This window comes from Panthera tigris, chromosome C1, assembly GCF_018350195.1.
Source record: "Panthera tigris isolate Pti1 chromosome C1, P.tigris_Pti1_mat1.1, whole genome shotgun sequence".
Taxonomy (NCBI): domain Eukaryota; kingdom Metazoa; phylum Chordata; class Mammalia; order Carnivora; family Felidae; genus Panthera; species Panthera tigris.
In genome coordinates this window covers 54678860-54700411 of record NC_056667.1, presented here as the reverse complement: position 1 = coordinate 54700411, position 21552 = coordinate 54678860, and the positions used below count along the sequence as shown (strand labels likewise).

The window sequence follows — 21552 nt, the reverse complement described above, 5'->3', positions numbered from 1 at the left end:
TGCCACCAGTCAGTCGTTGGCGTGGAGGTGAGGCATGTACTCAAGGTATGCCCAAAGCAAACCTGAGCAGGGGCTCACCTCCCTTTTCTGTACCCTCTTCTTCATTTTGTGTACAGTGTTTTTCATTTTGCAATATTGAAAGAAGTTTTTTCACATCAAAACCTGCTCATGAAGAGGACTTTATTTTCAGTTGTTTTAAATGTAATATGAATTTATGTCAAAGTAGTGCTTCCCTGAGTGGTGTTTGTAGCATTTGTCTCTATGTGCTCAATAAATGGTAGTAACTACTGTTTACTGTGTCCTCGCTTTGTGCCAAAATCGTGTGATGCTTCACTTGGACTATCTCCTTTCATTCACACAACTGCCTCAGCAGGTAGGGGCTATCTTTAACAACCCTTTCTTGCCAAGGAAGAGTTGGGAGCTTAAGTAACTAGCTCAAATTCAGAGAGCAAGTAACCTATATTTTCAGTCCTGCTGCTTTGTTGTTACAGTGAACAGTCTAGGACTGTCAGAAGGTGTGGCATTCAGTCCTGACTGTGCTGCTTAGTTCATATCTGACCTTGGGCAGGTCAGTTATTCCAGCTGAATCTCCATTAAACCAGGACACTGATATCGGTGCTAGCAACCTCATCCGACTGTAGAGAGGGCTTACACTCGTAAAAGCCCAGGCGTCAGAAGAACAACAAGCTTTACCTTCTGTTCATCTGGGGTAGGAAACAGTTGCTCTGAAGGCACAACTTGAAGCATCAATAGCAGGGGAGGGCGGTCTTGTTTGTTTGAAGACCCTTCTACCCTTGCAGTCTAGCAACCCAAATAACTGCTCATTCCTCCAGGCCTGCTGTAGGCAGGAGGGAAATGAGCCTTATGTATGTCCACGAGCAGGAATGCTGGAGATGGAACCAACAGATGGAAGGAACAGAAAGTCTCAGAATGCATAAATGAAGATAGAAGAAATTCCAAGAGTTCTATAAAGTAGTGGGAGCTGGGTTAGCTTTTTTTTTAAGTGGTTCATATTAGTTAGCATTTTAATAAAAAGATAATTATATTTAATTCTATGATCATTTAATAAAAAGACAATTATATTCAATTCTATGATAATTTACAGATGATATTCAATGTGGTAGTCATAAAGACAAAGAATGTTGGAATCAGATTGAAATACATTTGAATCCTGACTTTACTGTGTGACCTTGAGCAAATTCCTTAACCTTTCTGACATCCAGCTTCATCATTTTGTGAAATGGAGATGATACTTCCTACAGATGTTGCAATAATTTAATATGATGATATAGAATGTCCTTGTTATCTAAGGATAGTCAGTATCAGAAAAAAATCACTTAAAAATGAATGTATTTATGCGGTTCCTAAAATTTCATAGTGTGTAGTGATAAAAGGCTTGATTGGGACTCAAACTGTCATAGACTAAATTTGTGAAAAAAATCTCTTAACACAGTACAATCAAATAATTACTGAGTTCTTAAAATGAACAAAAATTATTTGTGTTGGTATTTCAAGAAAACGGTTCACTTTTCTGATAAAATTGCATGAGAGATTTACATACCAATCTAGGTTCAGATTCAGCTTTGATTCACGATCATAAAGCGAGCTATTATTGCAGAGGTAATTGAGAGTTTTATAAAATTTCTAAGGGCCTCTCAATCTTGATTTTTTTTGAAGTGCGTATGATGTAAGCTTTCTTTTCTTCTTTACTTATTAATAGTTTTATTTTTGCTAAACCCTCAACTGACAATGACTTTGAGTATAACCTAAAGATCTTTACACCATTGCTTTCATTGACTTTATAGAATCCTGTATTTATCCTACGATCAGCAATCCCACTTTTCAACAAATGTGCACTGTATTTGCACTGGATGTCTATTGTTTGTAAGATCAGACATTTATGGAGAAACTGATTGACTGCATTTATGTAGTGAATAGGGGTACATGCTATAGATGTTAGTGTTCATTTATGAAAAGTGATGTTAGAATTTGGACTAATGTTATAAATAAAAACTTTCATGTCATATTGGTCTTCACTTTCCTACAAAATCCAATAACTGCAAAGATGCCAATAATCACACTTTGGTGAAGAGTTTTCTGCACATAATGAATGCTCAGTAAATGATAGCCATTACCATGAACAACAAGGAAAAATCTGCCTGGCAGTCACAATATATAATACATTGTTTCAGGCTCTCCTCAACACTGCATGCATGTAACACACCAGAGGTGATAAAGAGATTACAACTTCCTAGTCAGTAGAAAGAATTGTATCCAGAGAGCTTAACTTGAGAAGGTAACTTGTGCTCTTGTGACCTTGTGAATCTTAGCTGAAGTGATGATTAACAAAGCTATGTTACTTTTTCAAAAAAATTTAGGATGGGTTTGTAAGAAAAGGAGTCAAAAGAAAGTTATTACATAAAAAATTTTCTAGTTTTTTCTTCTGTACATCTTTGAGTGTTACAATTTTACATAAAGTAGTTGGTTTAAATTATATGAAATAAATATGTGTATATTGTACATATGCATATATACATATACAAATATGCAAGTATATGCAAATAAATATTTGTATGTTGGTTTAAATTATATGAACTATAGGTATGTTGTATATATGTTTGTGTGTATGCTGCACTCTATACATTAATTATTTTGTGTATTTTTGGTATATTTGTATGTTTTTGTCTATTTTAGAATTTTTGGTAGCCTAATAAATGCTCTAGCCTAATCTAATAAATAATAATGCTGGCATGAGAGCTAAATTAAGCATACACTTTTGTTCTAGGGACTTCGCTAAATGTTTTACATGTATTACCTTACATGAATCCTCACACTTTTAAGGGAAAAAAACACAGATTATTATCACTATTTTATAGATGATAAAACCAGAGGCTTCTAAAAGTTGTTTCCCCAGTTGCTACTTGGGTTTCTCATATCCCGAGATAAATAGCATCAACTTACTTGCGTGTGCCAATAAAAAGGAAAAAGGGCAAACCTTATAAAAAAAGGCATCAGTATTACTGAGTACCTGCCCTGAGCTAAACACTGTCTTTTATGCTTTACACATAGCAAATCATTTAATTACCACCAGAATCCTGTGCCAAATAGATATTACCACCTATTACAGATCAAGAAAGCAAGTCTGAAAAAAGAGTCATTTGCCCATATTCTCAGACAGTAGATGGGGGAGTCAGGATACAAGTGTAAGTCCACTTAACTTCATGCTTCTTCCATAGAAGGAGCCTCAGAGGCCTAGTCTTGCCTCACAGTGGCATTGTGTGAATTGTATCTGTTATATGCTTTTCAGTGTGCAAGACATTTCCTTTATGAAAATGAGGAACACACTTAAGAAAGTCAGCTTGCACAGAGAAGTATTAAGGATACTGAATTCTGGGTGTGTAAATGGGATTAGAATTATTTTCAGTCTTTCCCCTTGTAAGTCCCTGTTCACCTGCCCAGATATATAAATCAATGCTGCGGTGTATTTCCTACTTTTCAAATTCCACTCAGTCCAGAAACATGATCAGTTGACATTTTTGTCATGTTTTATAGAGAATGTTCTTCAAATTGGGTCTTTGCTTACAGTTCCCAAACCATCATCCAACATTAATGCCGTCTTTCGTTAACTTCCTAAAATAATATTTTTTACTCAGAAAATAAAAATATTATACTTTGTATTCATCATCAAAGTTACATCAACCATATCCAACACAAGGACTATTGTTAAATATGGACCAAGGTGGGAGACAAAGCCATAATGAAAATGTTTCCAGTATGAGGACTCGCCTGACCAAATCCTAGACAATTTCATACAGACATTACTAAGATTTTGTTTGACCCCACATCTAAGGCTGAGCCAGCTACAGCATGGTATACAAAGAACATGAATAATGATATTAAGAGCTAATTTATATAGAGCACTTAAGTGTGATGGCCACTGTGCTGGATACTTTATATGCATTTTGTCTTCTAGTCTCAGACAGTTTTTTGAGGTACAATCCATCATTATGTACATTTTACCATTGAAGGAATCGAATCTTAGTAAAATTACATAATCTGCTCAAGGAACATGCTCTACAGTAAGAAGAAGTGCTGGGATTGAAAATCAGATCTAACTTCAACTGCATTCTTTTTTTCCCTAATTTTATTTTAGAGAGAGAGAAAGAGACAGAGAGAGAGAGAGCAGGGGAGAGGGGCAGAGGGAAAGAAAGAGAGAGAGAATCCTAAGCAGACTCTACGCTCAGCATGGTGCCTGACATGGAGCTCAATCCCACAACCTTGAGATCATGACCTCAGCCAAAATCAAGAGTCTGATGCTTAACCGATTGAGCCACCCAGATGCCCCCAATTGCATTCTTTTTTTTTTTATTTTTTTTATTTTTTATTTTTTGGACAGAGAGAGACAGAGCATGAATGGGGGAGGGGCAGAGAGAGAGGGAGACACAGAATCGGAAACAGGCTCCAGGCTCCGAGCCATCAGCCCAGAGCCTGACGCGGGGCTCGAACTCACGGACCGCGAGATCGTGACCTGGCTGAAGTCAGACGCTTAACCGACTGCGCCACCCAGGCGCCCCGCCCAATTGCATTCTTAAACCCTACCTTATATTATCAATGTTTGCCCATTCATGTTAGTGAAATTTGCTCCAAGATCCAGCTGGGTGCACAGCATGCATCCTCAGTGGGGTAGTACCACCCCAAAGGGTATGGAAATTGGCTTTTAGGGGAAGACAAAAACATCTGAACTTTTTATGTATAAAGCACATGGATACACATAGAGTACACATCCAGATGTATAGTACATCTGTGATATTAAAATTCTACTGAGGAGCAATTAGGGGAAAACAAAAATCTAACATGACTCCCTGGGTAAGAGGAGGGGATAATGAAAAGAAAGCTTGAGCTCCACTGGTTTCCAGTTTTAAAAGAGCCATGGACGTGAATGTCCTTGTACACCTCATCATCTCTCTTGGGAAAAACTTAAAGCACCAGTTTTGCTAAACGATAATAGTTTCTTTCTTCAAACTTATGCTGAGTAAGTAATATCTGCAGTGCCAGAATGATCGTGATTTAGTCAAGATACTTGGAAAAATATCTAGAAAGGACCATACATACAAAGGAAGAGTATACAGGAAAGAAAGGCTGGAGAGCTCGGTCAAGCCCGGAGAGGTATTCTTCCATGAACAACATGAGCAGTCCCTGAGCTGAGGCAGGGAGGAGGTGAATATAGTCGGCGGATTTGATATAGTCAGAGAAGCTGGAGCGAGCCTGGCTCAGGCTTCAAACCAAACAGGAGCAAGGCGAGAATACGATGGTAGGGGATGGCGACACAGGTCCAAGACACCAAGAGAATGAGCAAGGAGTCTATTAGGAATGGGAAGAGTTAGAGGTTCCAAAAAAGACATTCGAGCACGTTTGGATAGAGGGAGTACATTTTCCTGTGCAAAATCCGGTGTGTCTTTTTAGAGAAGTGGTGGCTAGTGTATGGCCTGGGAATTGACAACATGAGCTTTTAGCCTGCGAGAGTCTTTCTCAAGTACAAGTGGGAAACATGAAGATTTTTAAACAGGAACAGGACATTCACCAAAAAACCATAAGTGGCTAAAAAAAAAAATACGAAAAGCTCAGCCTCACTAGTTACCAAAGAAATGCAACAGGAAGAGAGAAATTTTTACCCTTTCAGATTAGAAAAGATCTAAACCAACACTTGGTGAGATAGGCACTGCAAAATCATGTTAATGGAAGTAAAAATTGGCATAACTTTTCTAGAAAGCCACTTGACAATGTGTACCACGAGCTTTTAAAAGCTGCACAATTTTGGGGTGCCTGGGTGGCTCAGTCAGTTAAGTGTCCAACTTCAGCTCAGGTCACGATCTCATGGCTCATGAGTTTGAGCCCTGCGTCGGGCTCTGTGCTGACAGCTCAAAGCCTGGAGCCTGCTCCGGATTCTGCGTTGTGTGTCTCTCTCTCTGCCCTTTCCCTGCTCATGCTCTGTCTCTCTCTGTGTCTCAAAAATAAATAAACATTAAAAAAAAAAGTTTAAAAGCTGAACAATTTTATCCCATAATTCCAATTTTAAGAATCTATTCTAGAGGCTCCTGGGTAGCTCAGTTAGTTGGGCATCTGACTTCAGCTCAGGTCATGATCTCACAGTTGGTGAGTTTGAGCCCCGTGTCGGGCTCTGTGCTGACAGCTCGGAGCCTGGAGCCTGCTTTGGATTCTGTGTCTCCTCTCTCTGCCCCTCTCCTGTTCCTGCTCTGTATCTCTCTGTCTCTCAATAATATATAAACGTTACAAAAAAAAAAAAAAGAATCTATTCTAAGAAAATATCTTCAGGCCAAAGAATTATATGCAAAGATGTCATTGCATATGGGAAAACTTGGAGCAATTTAAACGCCTAATAATTGAAGTGTAATAAATCGTGATTCATGACAATGAAATGTTACGCAGATGTTAACAAGTTTTCAGTAATTAAAAATGGAGCGGAAAACAGTCACATATCACATTTTCCCAATTAGGCTGGAAAAAGGGAAAATATTGATATAACTGTGTTGATAAGGGCATGGAAAAAATTGTTAATCATAATGGTGGTATGAATTTTTGGAGACACATTTGGCAGTAATGTAGTAAATATGTTTAAAATGTGCATACCCTTTAATATAGCAATTCCATTTTTAGCAATTTATCTTTAGGATAAATTAAGACAAGTAATGAGGATATAGGTTTAAGGCTGCTCATTGCACCATTTTACATAATAGCAATAAAAAGGTAAAAATCTAAATATCCCTTCACAGAAGATAAGTACATGAATATAATACTATGGAACCATTAGCATGGTTATACAGATGTATGTGTACATATACATGTATATATATGCACACATACATGTATACACACACACATTCTGCACATGGTAAAATGTAACTGAAATGGCTACCATTGGGGCGCCTGGGTGGCTCGGTCGGTTAAGTGTCTTGACTTTGGCTCAGGTCACCATCTTGCGGTTCATGATTTTTATAGTTCTGGGATCTTTTTTCCCCTTCAGCTTTATTGAAGTATAATTGAGAAATAAAATTATAATAAATTTAAAGTGTACATCATGATGATTTGATACACATATATTGTGAAGGGATTCCTTCCATCTGGTTAATTAACACATCCATTGCCTTACATTTTTGTGTGTGTGAAAACATTTAAGTTCTTTTATAAAAATTTTTTTTAAATATTTATTTTTGAGAGAGAGAGAGAGAGAGAGAGAGAGAAAGAACGAGCAGGGGAGGAGCAGAGAGAGAGGGAGACACAGAATCCGAAGCAGGCTCTCGTCCCTGAGCTGTCAGCGTGGAACCTAATGCAGGGCTCAAACCCACCTGCTGCGAGATCAGGACCCGAGCCAAAGTCAGACACGTAACTGAGTGGCCCAGCTGCCCCACTATGAGCTATTTTAAAATACATATTAAGAGGAGCACCTGGGTGGGTCAGTCAGTTAAATGTCTGACTTTGGCTCGCTCAGGTCATGATCTCATGGTTCGTGAGTTCAAACTCCACATCAGATTCTTTGCTGTCAGAGCAGAGTCTGCTTTGGATCCTCTGCTTGCTCTCTCTCAAAAATAAACATTAAAATAATAAAATACATTTTAACAGCATGGTGGACATTATCATATACTAAAATAAAAGGATGCATAATTATGAAAGTATACACTATACATGCAGACACACACACACACAGTCACATCACATGAAAAACTTTGGAAATGAAATACACCAATGGTAACAAGGGTTACCTATGATTATTAGACTTATTTTCTTTATATTTTTCTGATATTCTAAATTTTCTAAAAAGAGGCTGCATTACTTTGATATTGTGGCAAAAAATATGAACAGAAATTGGAAGTTAGATCTCAAATATCACTGGGGTTTCTACATTTCTCCGTTATTTATTTCTTGAGTAGTTCTTGTTCTTACACTCTGAAAATGGATGCTGGTAATTTTGAACACTACTGAAAGTTATTCCCCTAGAAGGCTGATATTTATGAATGGAGAGGCATGAAAAATATTATTGTAATCTGACTGTCTGAAAGCCTGTAATTTGAACTGCCAGTATCATGGGGAATGGGCCATGAGCAGAGTCCAAAAAAGGCAAAATCTAAGGAAAGGAGTAATCAACATTAAATAACTCATGATTCCTCTTCCCAGGCTCATGCTTAACAATGACGATGGCAGCTCTTGAAAGTCACCAATACATCCTTGAAAAATTAATGTCACCCTTGCTCCTTTGTGACACTTCTCCAGAATAACCTTTTGTGTTCTCAGAGGCATATTTCAAGCCTCTAAATCAGATTGTACGAGAAGGCATGCAGTAATTATTTTGAATATGAAACCAAGAAACACAATTGTAAATAGCACACACTGTGTGAATGTGTGCCAGCAGGAAAAGAAACCCAAGGCCAAATTTACTCATGTCCTGGTGACTTAATACAGCATAGCCAGAAGAAGTGGAACAAGTCCATGAAAACTCCTGTCTGCTAACAGTGCATGCTCTAGCAGAAATTATTACCACATGCATGTTGCAAAATAGCTGAAGACAAAAAAGGGTGGAAATCTTAAGGGCAACAGCTTCTCTTAAAGCTTTGCCTTAAATGCCTTATCTTGATGAGTCCAAATCAATCTCTGAGTTAATAAATGCAGTAATGAGTGCAAAATTCTTAGCACATATTAAATATTCATTAATGCCAATTATTATTTTAGGAAATGATTATATATGTATAGTACTTTATAGTTTACAAAGGCCTTTCACAAATAACTAAAATCTCTTATGGTTATTTGTGGTGCTTATTAAATATATTCATTCCACACACATGAAATAGCTTAGAAATAGGAGATTCTCTTGGGGCACCTGGGTGACTCATTTAGTTGGGTGTCTGACTCTTGATCTGGGCTCAGGTCATGATCCCAGGAATGTGGGATTGAGGCCCGCGTTGGGCTCCATGCTAAGCATGGGGCCTGCTTGAGATTCTTTCTCTCTCTCTCTCTCTCTCTCTCTCTCCACCACCCCCTGCCCCCCGCCTTTTGCCCCTCTCCCCGCTTGTACTTGCTTCTTCATTCAATATGCCAGCTTTCCTCTCTGAAGGGGTGGTCAGGGGTTATCCTCTGTCTGGGGTAGCCAGAGTCCAGAGTACAATGGTATGGGCAGCCTTAATTTATGGATAGCTCTTCTTATAGGACACATAATCATAATGAAAAGAAAGCTCTGCAACTCTGCAAAGGTAAAGCAGGCCCCCTGGCGATTCTTAGCTTCTCCATTCTCTTCTCAGGGAATTTGAAATTCCTTGTCAAATATGCTGAAATGCCATGATTTACAAATCCTTTAATAAAAGAGACGGTAACAGATTTTCTTCCCGCATCTCCCATCAGCATTAACACAGCACCCTGAGGAGTGTATCACCAGGCAGATCATTAGTCTCAACAAGTCAGCTTTAATGATAGGCTCTGGAGGAAGCAGGGGGTGTATAGCAGGGAGGATGATGCATTCTGCTTCCAAATCATTCTCTTCCTCCATAAGCAGTGGGGGAAAGATTGCTCCTTGCCCCTGCTGACAAGGAGGGAGGCCATGTCAAGTTGCCACATGTTTTGTGTGGAAGAAGACTAGAGTGCTACAACCCAATCTTCTCCAAAGCAGACAAAAACTAAACAAAACACAGCCATGTTACAAGCAAGGGAAGTATGAAGTTGGAGAATAGTGCTAATAGCTAATGGTTATTGAGTGCTTCACATGCATTGACTTCAGTACTTGACAATTGAATCTTGACAACAACCTTATGCACTAGGTGCTATCGTTACTCCAATTTCCATAGGAGGAAACTTGAGACTTAGAGGGGTTAAGTAAGTTACCTATAGCTGAGGCTAATGCCAGAGCCAATGTGGGGATTTGCATATGTGCACATTTGCCTCTCTCTCCATATATATGTGTATATACATTCTCTCTCTCTCTTTATATATATATATGTGTGTGTGTGTGTGTGTGTGTATATACATATATATATAACATATATTTTCTTTATTTGTGTGTGTGTGTGTGCATATGTACATGTGTATGTGCTGAAAGCAAACGGATATAAGTTAATTGGAGACTTTTTTACTATTCTCAATATCTAGGATAATACCCAATACACCTTTAGGTTAACATTGTTACATTACATAAGATTTTATATCAGAACTCTAACTCAGCAACATTTTATATCTCTTCAAAGCAGACTCTATGTAGACTTTCATCTTTTCTTTTGGAAGCTCTCCCTAACTTCTAGGCCAGGTTAGGTCTCCATCGGGTGCCTCCAAAATACCTATCTCCCAGATATAACAATCTCTGCACATTATTGTAGCTACTTGTTTAATGTCTGACTTCCATGTTCCATGAAGATAGAAACCTGTCTTTCTTGTTCACTACTGTAAACCTAATGCCTTTCATGGTACCATGTACATAGTAGGGACTCAGTAAACACTTGCTGATTGAATAAACATAGTCATAACAATATCTGTTCCTCTAGCAATATTATCAAGGCCTTATTCCACAAATCTGTTCACTCTTTTCCCTATCACATACCTACCTATTGCAGAATTAGTACATAGAGAAAACCATAGCATTTTGCTATCCATCCATCATGATCAATTTTGTATATATATGTGTATATAAACATCTGAAGACAGTCCTGACTCCTGCGAAAGAGCATTAACTATGAGCACATCTAGGCATGTACATATTGGAGCTACCATGAAGAGTATTTCGAGTCAAACTCACATGACAGATGCGTCTATATGTGTATTATGGGGATAGGTAGGGAACATTACACTATTTTGCAAGAGTTCCTACTATATGGAAGAAGAAAAATGAAGTATCCTACAAAAAAATTCTCTTTCTATTCAAAAGCAAAGAAATTCAAAATTTATTATTCAATTATTTTTAAGGCTTATACAAGTCATTACATTGTTTTTGATGTATACAACAAATACTGAAAGTATCCTTCGTCTCATATTATGTTCACTTTTGAGTGTTCACATCTGTGTGTCAGAAGGAGGAAAAAGGATGTAAAGATAAAAGATTGTAAGACAGATGAGAAGGACACACACCCAAAGAGGACAAAGGCTTTGAAGGGAAGCAGTTAGGAAAAGGAGGCAGTGCATCAGCTCTATGTTGACTTGTATTTGCAACAACAGCTATCTGAAAGTTGGTATTTTCCCTCTAGGCTTGATGTCTGCAATTTTCCTATCTGATACTTAGGTTAACAGTCATGAGTGCAACTGGGTCAGCCAGTTAGGCATGCTCTTGAGCATGAACAACGGAGAGACAAAAGATAAGCAAAAGATCTAGGCATGTAATATATTCTACAAAAACATGTCCACTGAATACCATGCATTAAAAATTAATGGAGAACCTGGTGGCTCAGTCAGCTAACCACATGACTTCAGCTCAGGTCATGATCTCGCAGTCTGTGAGTTCGAGCCCCATGTTGGGCTCTGTTTTGACAGCTCGGAGCCTGGAGCCTGCTTTGGATTCTGTGTCTCCCTCTCTCTCTGCCCCTCCCCCGCTCACACTCCTTCTCTCTCTCTCTCTCTCAAAAATAAATAGATATTAAAAAAATTAAAATATAGTGTTTGTGTGGCTATTTAAAGAAAGGATACAACAGAGAAAGTTCTAAATCACTATGCATTCTTTTTCCAATATGGCTTCTGAATGCAGGCGTGCCCCAAGGTTAAACCCTTACCTCCATGGATTCAGCCCTTATCTCTAAGCAAATGACTCCCAAAGTTCCACAGTCTGTTTACTCCTTAACTCATCTACATGGAACATATGGGCCTTAAAGTTGAGAAGTCCCAAAAGCAATTCATTTTTTTCTAACCAAATCCTAGTACTCTTGGAGACCCCTTTCTCCTGGCTTACAATAGCACCCCTCTCTCCGTGTCTCAGGATGGAAGTTTTCACTCCTTTCCACAACCTAGTAGATTTCAAATGATTTACTTTAACTGAAGTAATTCAATTGACAGACAGTTCTGTCTGTCCCTACTACTTCTCTTGAACTACTTCAGTAAATCCCCAAATTTCTCCCTGCCTCTAATCCTAAAAGTCAAAGATGATTATACCACGTCCTCTCCCATAAAATTCTCAAAAGTTTCACCTTGCATAGGGATTGTATTCAAATTTTTCTCAGTATATAAAGTCTTTTAGAATATGATCTCTACCTATTTTTCAAGATATTTTTAAAAACATTCCTCTCCTCTCCCAGTGTTTACCAGTTCTGAATATAATCTAGACATCGCTCACCTGAATGTCTTTGCTCAAATCACTTCATCAAGTTGGGACACTCTTAGCTGTCTGAAGCTCTTTCCCTTAACATCAGCCAGCTCAAGTCTCTCTGCTTCCAGAAGTTATCCCAGATTCTTCCTGATTAGAAGTCTATCCATTATTCATACATTTCCAGCACTTTTTTACATACTATTACAGCATTTGCTGTAGCATGCCTTTTATAAGGAAGTGCCTTCTTCCTCTATTTCTTGTGAATTTCTAGAAGGCAGAAACCATATAACTTTACCTCCATCACTCCTGCATAGGGGCTTGGAGTTATGAGGAACTCATGGAAAGCTCATTAACCACTGAAGGAGGAATGCATGAGTGAATATTCTTTACCTTTTCTATTCTATTCATCATTGACCTTAGTTCCTTTTTCGTGCTCAAGGGAACAATTTAACTTATGTTTTAGGTTTGAAACTTGTCTACGTAGGGCAACTCTTCTTTCTGCAGCTTTGTGCTGACCTCATTAGTTCTCTATTTGGTAATCCCAGTCAGATGGGAAATGCCATCATACAATCTACTTCTGTGCCCAGGCATGTGTAATTCAAACTCTGGGTTCATCTCCTTTGCTGGGGAATAAAAAATCTTCAGTCTTGAGCAAATCAAGGCAATCTAACATTTATGCATTTTAAAGTTATTGAATTATCCATCTTCTTTTGGGTGAGGGACATTTTCAGAAACATCTATGTATTTAGGACTATTATGGCCATAAGAGAAGAAAATACACCATCAGTGAGTCTGATGGAGATACAAGAGAAACCTCCCAGACGTGGTCACACCACACACCCACAGGGTTACTTTGGAGAGCGGGAGAATAGTAGACACAAGAAACGAAGTCATCTTGGGTACAGAACTTTTTTGGCCACTTTCCTTAATTCTCATTCAGTTTGAATGCAAACTCAAAGTATGAATAATAAGAACTTTACAGAGCTATCAAACCATAAGAAGATATGGAGGAACCTTACATACATACTACTAAGTGAAAGAAGTCAATCTGAAAAGGCTACATATCATATAATTCCAATTATATAGCATTCTGGAAAAGCAAAAACTGTAGAGACAGCAAAAAGATCAGTGGTTGCCAGGGGTTGAGGGCCAGGGGAGAGATGAACAGAGGATTTTTAGGGTAGTGAAAATACTCTGAATGATATTATAATGGTGGATATACATCATTATACAATTGTCCAAATCCATAGGATATAAAATACCAAGAATGAATCCTAATGTAAACTATCGTCTTTGAATGATTATGATGTATGATGTATGGAATGTAGGTTCATCAGGTGTAAAAAATGAACCACTTTGGTGGAGGATGTTGATAACAGGAAGCTGTGCATGATAGGGGCAGGGTGCATATGGAAAATTTCTATACTTTCCTCTAAATTTTACTGTGAATCTAAAACTGCTCTAAAACATAAACTCTTAATAAAAACAAAATAAACCAAAAACCTTTCACGTTATATAGTACATTCAAACAAAAAAAAATCTATCTTACTTGATTTTCCTGTCTTGCAAAGTGGTTATTATAAAACAGAGGCTCAGAGACATTAAATTCTCAAGGTTACATGGTTATTGGTCAGTCAAGATTTGAAAATTATAGTAGTTGGGAACATTGGTTTTGTAACTCAACACTTAACTCGCTCTGAACCAATTCACTCACTTACTAGCTGTGTTATCTTGTGAAAGTGACCTAAAATCTTAGAGGCTCTGTTTACTCATCTGTAAAGTGTGAGTACAATGGTGCCCACATCATACAGTTACTGTGTGGGTTTACATGAGCGTATGGATACTGAGTAATTAGCACAAGATGTGGTCCATGATAAGGCCCTTATCAATGATACAGCATCAGAAGTATTGGCATCAGCAACAGCACCCTGGATATGCTGAATCCAAATAAAATGATCTTCTCACTAGCTAGGTACCCCTTGCTTGGTGACTCAAAATAGAAGATACCACCTACTCTTATGCTGTCTCACAACTATTTAAATGGATAGAATTCTGATATAATTCTGTACATTCATGTCCTCCCTAACAGCCTGTTCAATTTGGCCTAGACATCAGGGCAAAAACAGGGAACATTTCGCTGACCACGATATTAAGAAATACATATTTGGTCTTTTGTTCCAGTTCCTGGCAATAGAGCTCCTAAACTCCCCGTAATTTCTTGAGTAATAAGGGTGAGAGGGGGAGTCTTTTGTTATTCCAAATAAGCCTCCTTCAGCCATACTTGAGTTTATACTAATGAGGAGACTCTTGGAGGATGGGGCTCCTTGCCAGAGAGAAACAATCATGTAATTAGATGATTGGAACTTTCTGTCCCATCCCCCAACCTCTGGAGAGAGGGGAGAGCCTGGAGATAGACTTACTCACCAATGATCAATCATGCCTATGCAAACAGCCTCCATCAAACTCCTGAACAATGAGGTTTGGAGATCTTCCAGTTGGATAAACACATCAAGGTACTAGAAGGGTGGCATACTCAGAGAGGGCCTGGAAGCTCCATGCCCCTTCCCAAACCTTGCCCTATCTATGTCTTTCATCTGGCTGTTCCTGAGTCATATCCTTTATAATAAACTGGTAATAGAATGTAAAGCTCAGCTCTGTGAGCTGTTCTGACAAATTACTAAACCCAAGTTGGGGGTTTGTAAGAACCTTCAATTTATAGCTGGGCAGTCAGAAGCACAGGTGACAACCTGGGACTTGAGATTGGCATCTGAAGTCAGAAGCGGGCAACCCATTTTTTATGAAGAAGCAACGTGAATTCTGAAACCCTCAGCAGATCTGCCGGGTGGAACATTTTTACGGTTCAGCTTCACTTGGATGTTAACAAGTTAGGCTATTTAAAAAAGCTCTCTGTGTCCTTCAGTTATTAATTGAAAGGATTTCACATTTTTTATTTACCATAGAGTTTACACACAGACATTAAGAATAGCTAGGGAGTGTGATTGTAATATTTTCCATGAAGATGGTCTTGCATCACTGCTTGTCGTGTTTCTATGTATTTTCTCTTAACCTGGTTGTACTTAACACTGTGGTTTGCAGAGTTGGGTGCTCAATAACTTCACCACGTTGTTGACTGAAAAGGGCCTACACTGAGGTAGGGACAATTAGTGGCCACTTCTCACTTGGACAATATTGTAAATTTAGCAAAACAGTTGCTTCCCAGAAAACTGGTCACACCTTCCAATTTTCCTTCCCCTAGTGACTCTCAGATGAATAAATTAATATCCTTCTGGCCACACGTGAAACATGTGGCATGTTTGCTTCTTGCAGGATGTTATTTCCTTACCTTTGTCAGGGTAAGGAAAGTTGAGTGGTCCATCTCTATGACTGCATCATAGCAATGATCAAGTAGGGATATTTAAGACCCTACTGAAGGAAATCAGAAGTTTAAAATGTCCAAAAGTTCATTCTTTTCACATAGACAACGTAATTCCAACGAGGGAGGTATAGCTGCTGTTGGATTATTGGAACCATTCCAGAAACTTATTTTTCCTCCATGGGGTCTAGAAAAGAACTTGAATGTAGGCTAGTGCTAGTGCACTATGAACGGGGTGGACACGAGACCAGGAGTCTCAGTGAAGTCAAAGATAAGGTATAGTCAGGAGACTGGAGAGCTGGAAGGTTAGGAGATTTGGCGAAACCCACCAGAACCACTGCCCTCAAGGGACTGTTGTTTATAAGACTGAATGAAGTCACGTGTGCAGAGCATCATCCTAGGTCTCCAGCTAGGCCACCTGGGTTTAAATTCCTACTGTGCCTCTTCTGGCTGCGTGATCCTGTGAAAGTTATTTATATTCTCTGAATCTTAATTTCTTCATCAGTGAAGGGTACAGATGAAGTCACATAATAGTGGGACATACTTTGCACGTGGTGAGCACTGAGATATTATTTATTATTACTCATTACTTTTATTACTTCAGGTTCCCCTATTTTATTTTTCTCTGTAGAACTTACTACCATCTCCGTGGCACACATTTTCCTTATTTATCTTTTTATTTTGGACTCTCCACATCAGAATGTAAGCTCCATGGTGACAGGGATAGTTTTCTGTTTTGCTTCCTACTGGGGAGTGCTTACACAGTACTAGCACACAGCACTACTCGATGCATATTTGTCAAATGAAAAAAAAATCACTGCCTCAGTGCAGCACTTGGTGTACAGAAAGGGTGACTAACTGTTGGTAATTATGAGGTATACAACGTGATACTTGCCAGTGGGGACCATTGACAAGATGTAGCCAGAGGTGTGGATTACTGAGTGGTGTGAAGAGAAAGTCTGTTGGAGCTGCAGAAGTCAAAGAGACCCTAAAGCCAGGGTCTTGGATGGGTCACACACATCAATCTTTGTCACAGGATAAAGTTAGTGAGCAAGGTGAAGAAGAGGTGAAAAGGAGCTCCAGCATCTCTAAGCCTGCCTTTAAGGAATATTCTGCAGCTAGTGGACAGCAGTAAGGAGCAGTAGGAGGTGGAATTATCAGGTGGCTCTGGAAGTGGCAAGAAGGTATTGGGAGAATTGAAACACCGCCTCTAGTCCCATGACATATGGCCCACAGAAGACTGGAGTACTTTCTGTGAAGAGTGCTACAGAAGTGATGGTCCCTGGAGAGAGCTGGGATTCAGTTAAGGAAACAGGTGGGCGAAGTTGGCAGACAGCCTGCGAATGTAGAGGAGGGTGTTGCTAAGGATGTGACATTCCCGAAGGCGTGATAGGGGTAAGAGCAATAATGGGAGCACAGAACTTTCTAGAGATGAGTGTGCAAGAGCCTCCATGCACAGAGGATGGAGATGATATTCAGACACAAGGACACTTGAGAATGGTTGCAAGGGTTTTTTTTTGTGTCTCTTTTTTCATGACCAGATACAAGATGATTTTGTAGTTAAGTAAGCTAATCAAGGAAAGGGACAGCACATTTCTGGAAACACCTTGATGTTAAAATGCTCTAGGGAATTGTTCAAATACCTAATAGTCACATCTTCTACTTGTCATGGAAATATCTTTCCCTTCCTTCCGTCTCAGAAGAATACTTGAAAACTTCAATAGGATACACTCTTGGATGAATTAATTTAAAAAGTCACTACCTTTTGTACGCTTTACTTTTTTTTTTAAAGCCCAACTTTAATAGGTTAAGATTTTAGTGAAATTGTTTGTAAAAGTGAAACACTAAGAAAAGCTTTGGAACTCTTGTGAGTTAGAACCATTGTTTTAACACTTTTCTATATTTCTTGTTAAATCAAATTTGGAAGTATGAAGCATAGCATGTTTACCTCCAAATAAATTCATAAGCCAATGCTCATTAGTTGGTTGGTTGGTCAGTGGCTCAAACACTTACTGAGTAAGTACAATGCCTAGAGCACTATAAGAACAAATTAATGAATGAGACCAGCTAAGGTTTTGAACACTATTTAGATGCCAATAAATAATAATTTGAAAGCTATTTAGAACAGATGGATATTTTGAGCTGGGAATCTTTTTTCTTCTTCTGTATTCCCTGAATGAAGAATTGAAGAAAATGATAATATGAATAAACAAATACGGGTAAAAATCAGGGTGCCCTAGAAGAATATGCTAGAAGTGCTACTCAATAAAACATGTTGAATGACAGTCCGTTGGGGTAGGGGTACTATTCTCAATGCAATTTAACATGTCATCATTTCTGTGTTATTTATCATCACAGCGGAAAATTAAAAAAATCCTTCCACGTTTCACTAGCTAAAAATACCTGAGACTACTGTGCATGAATGGTGAAAACAAACCTTCTCCATTCTTAAGACATGGCCATTCTTGCTCAGGTGGTAAAGTGTCATGTTTAGTTTCTCCTAAGTCCCGAAGTTCATTTTAATGTACTTTGTCTGCATAAACATTTCTTAATGAGATAAGTAGGTACATATATTTGTGATAAGGCTGCTCCTATAGTCCCTTGGGAAGCCTTTTCTATACTTCCTTGACTTGAGCAAAGTCCAGCATGAAGGTAACACAGCACTAGAGATTCTGATTTATTTCTATTTAAACTCCTTGTGGGGCACCTGGGTGGCTCAGTTGGTTAAGTGTCTGACTTTGGTTCAGGTCATGAGCTCACTGTTCATGGGTTCAAACCCTGCATCAGGCTCTGTGCTGACATACAGAGTCTGGAGCCTGCTTTGGATTATCTCCCATTCTTTCTGTCCCCCCAATCATGCTGTCTCCATTTGTCTCTGAAAAATGAATAAACGTTTAAGAAAAAAAAAAAACAAAAACTTCTTGCATCACTCTCTTGGTCCAAATTAAGATGCTTAAGAAATTCAGATCTTACTAATTAGAATGGCAATGTTACCAACTTTAGATACCTAATATTATATTTTACCTTATACTACATATTATTATTATATTTTCCTGAAATGGAAAAAAGATGTAGTTCACATTATGTTATTCTACACAGTTATTAATACTTACATTTATTTGATAATACATATTTAAAAAAAATTTTTTTTTAACGTTTTATTTATTTTTGAGACAGAGAGAGACAGAGCATGAACGGGGGAGGGGCAGAGAGAGAGGGAGACACAGAATTGGAAGCAGGCTCCAGGCTCTGAGCCATCAGCCCAGAGCCTGACGCGGGGCTTGAACTCACGGACCGGACCGTGAGATCGTGACCTGAGCTGAAGTCGGCTGCTTAACGGACTGAGCCACCCAGGCGCCCCGATAATACATGTTTTAAAAACAAGCCAACAGTCTAAAATTGTCTTTAGATGGGTATCTCCAAAGAAGTCTCTTTCTCTTTCTATTTAAAGAAACCCAAACTTAAACACAAACAAATGAGCCAATAGATACTTTAAAACCAAAATAAATGGAAACAACAAACACCAAAATAAATGGAAACAACAAACACTGTCCACATTGTTTTTTACTGAGCCCCAAATACTTGAGGGTAGGCAGTAGTGTATTGTTTAGTTTCTTGGTTAAAACAGGGTAAACTACAGTTTCAGCTGTGGCCAAACTGAACCAGAGATAGGCCTTTTACATATGCAGGTATTTGCTGTACTTTGGGATTACCAACCTATTCAACTGTAGCTTTTCCTTTTGAGATGTGCTGATCAGTAAAAAGACACCTGGGCACGTTTTAGTTCCATCTAACCCAAAGAGAAAGTTTAGAAGGTCCTAAGTTGGGATTTTGCATTATTACAAAAGTAATACCTGCGGAGATGAAGGCTTCTGACATCATGTGGGAAACATGAATCATCCCCGAAAACAACCTTTGCTTGACAATAGCTAGGCCTCTGGTATCTTCTGAGTCCTCTTTAGCATATGAAAGTCGTTTGGGAAGCCTCCATTTTGTCTTTACCTCCCTTAACTCACTCATCACAGCCCCAGTACAGCTCTTTCCGGCCACAGGTCCTGTCCCTGTGCTTTAATAAAATCACCTTTTGCAATCAATCAATCAATCAATCAATCAAATGGTAGAAAGTAGGGGTTTAAGTGATAAATATTTATGGGTAAGAGGGCCCACAAATTAAATTACTTAAACTTTCCCCACAATTAGCTTAAGTCGGACTTTTTACCAAATGCTTGGCCTGTTAAAATGATTCAGAATTTAAATATAAAACAGAAGATTGCTCATCCTTAATTCAGAATATAAAAGTATGCAACACGGAGGTTAAATATCTGACATTATATTTATATATATTCTCCTTAAACTTCTAAAATGGCGGGTCCAGTGACAATTATCCATCTTACTGCGGCCACGTCCGGTGCAATTTCAGAAGATGCAAACAGAACTTACGAAAACACCCCTTTTTGTTCTTTTCCTCATTTTTCTGATCTCCCATGCAGCATTCCTTGTCATAAGAACATGTATACGTACTCATGTTTTACATTAATGGATATTGCATCAGAAACATTAATTGTCCAAAACAAAATTAAAAGCCAATTCCAACCCAAAATATCCTTACGTTTGTTGTATTGCATTTGCAAAAGAGTAAGGAAAGGGCCCTGGTTGACAGAGTTAAGTTCCTTGTCCAAAAAAGGTGTTGTTTTTTGTTTTGTTTTGTTTTGTTTTTTAATTTAACACAAGTAACCAATATTAACTGCAAATCAGCTTGTTTTTTTTAATGTGTTTTTTTTAGTATGAAAAATGGAAGATCCCATACAAACCAAATTCATGTTGTATTTTCTTTAGAGTTTAATAGTTTCCAAGTAGCCATAGCATTTGTACACAGAAAGTGGGACCAGGTCTTTTGAAGAGAACTGGGATTTGGAAATGCAGGTGGGAAAAAAGGATGAGGGGTATAAATTAGAATCTGGTATGCTATGTACTACTTACCTTCAAAAGTCAAATAAAACTTTCCTCTGTCAAACCAAACGAGGGAAGGCTGTTCATTCTCTGTATGGCCAGGAGTTGAAGCGGGATGGGAAAGGTTAAGGAGAGGGAGAGAGAAGGACACAGTATGAGTTACAGGTCATTAATCTCACTATGGGGGAGGGCAGAGGCACTGCATGCCATTAGCGTGCAGGAAAAAGGGAAGGCTGGCAATCTATGTTTCGTTTTGTTTTTAGTTCAGGAAACAGAAAGCAAAAGCAAAGCTATGGAGGCCTAAAGGGATGGGCATGTGTTGTTGGTAGCTTGATACTTGGTGCTTGAGCGCATGGAGCAGAAGTCTTCCTGGCCATGCAGGGGCGTCAGCATATTTTAACTGCACTAGTTTGGGCAAACTGTCATTCAGCAATTGCTGTATCCATTTCATCTTCAATGTCATCCCCTTCTATATTTGCAAAAAGATAAACTCGGAGTTATGGGTTATATCAAACTTAGCTTAGGTTTTAAATGACAACAGCATTGCATATCAATTTAAAGTTCATGGAAGAAGTCACATATCTTCCGTCCCCTCCCCTGGAATCACCTTAGGCATCCAGACACAAAACACCCTTTACCTATGTACCAAAGAGAAAACAGGATTACTAACGGTGCTCTATTATATTTTCAATTAAAAAGCAGTCACTGGACATGTAATTCTGAGCAGTTAAATTATTCCTTCCTTTGTAAATTCACAAAGCAATAGCATCTCACCTTTTTCAAACCTTTTGAGAAACTGTCATGCAACCTGCTGCTTTTTAATACGTTCACTCAAAAAAAAATTTCGGTGGCATGATTTCCATGATGAACAATAAATAGGGTGCATCTGAGAGGCACCAGACACTCATGAGGTGAGTAGCATGTCCATGAAGTTTATAGCAGTCAG

At 38.6% G+C, this 21552-nt stretch overlaps 1 protein-coding gene across 1 annotated transcript in view; it reads right to left on the bottom strand.

Moving 5' to 3' along the window:
- SGIP1 (SH3GL interacting endocytic adaptor 1) overlaps positions 1 to 21552 on the bottom strand; it is a 200121-nt gene that overhangs the window by 28050 nt on the left and 150519 nt on the right. Inside the window, 1 exon segment of the mRNA XM_042997502.1 lies at positions 20637 to 20696. Within this exon segment, the coding sequence (XP_042853436.1) occupies positions 20637 to 20696 (60 nt within the window).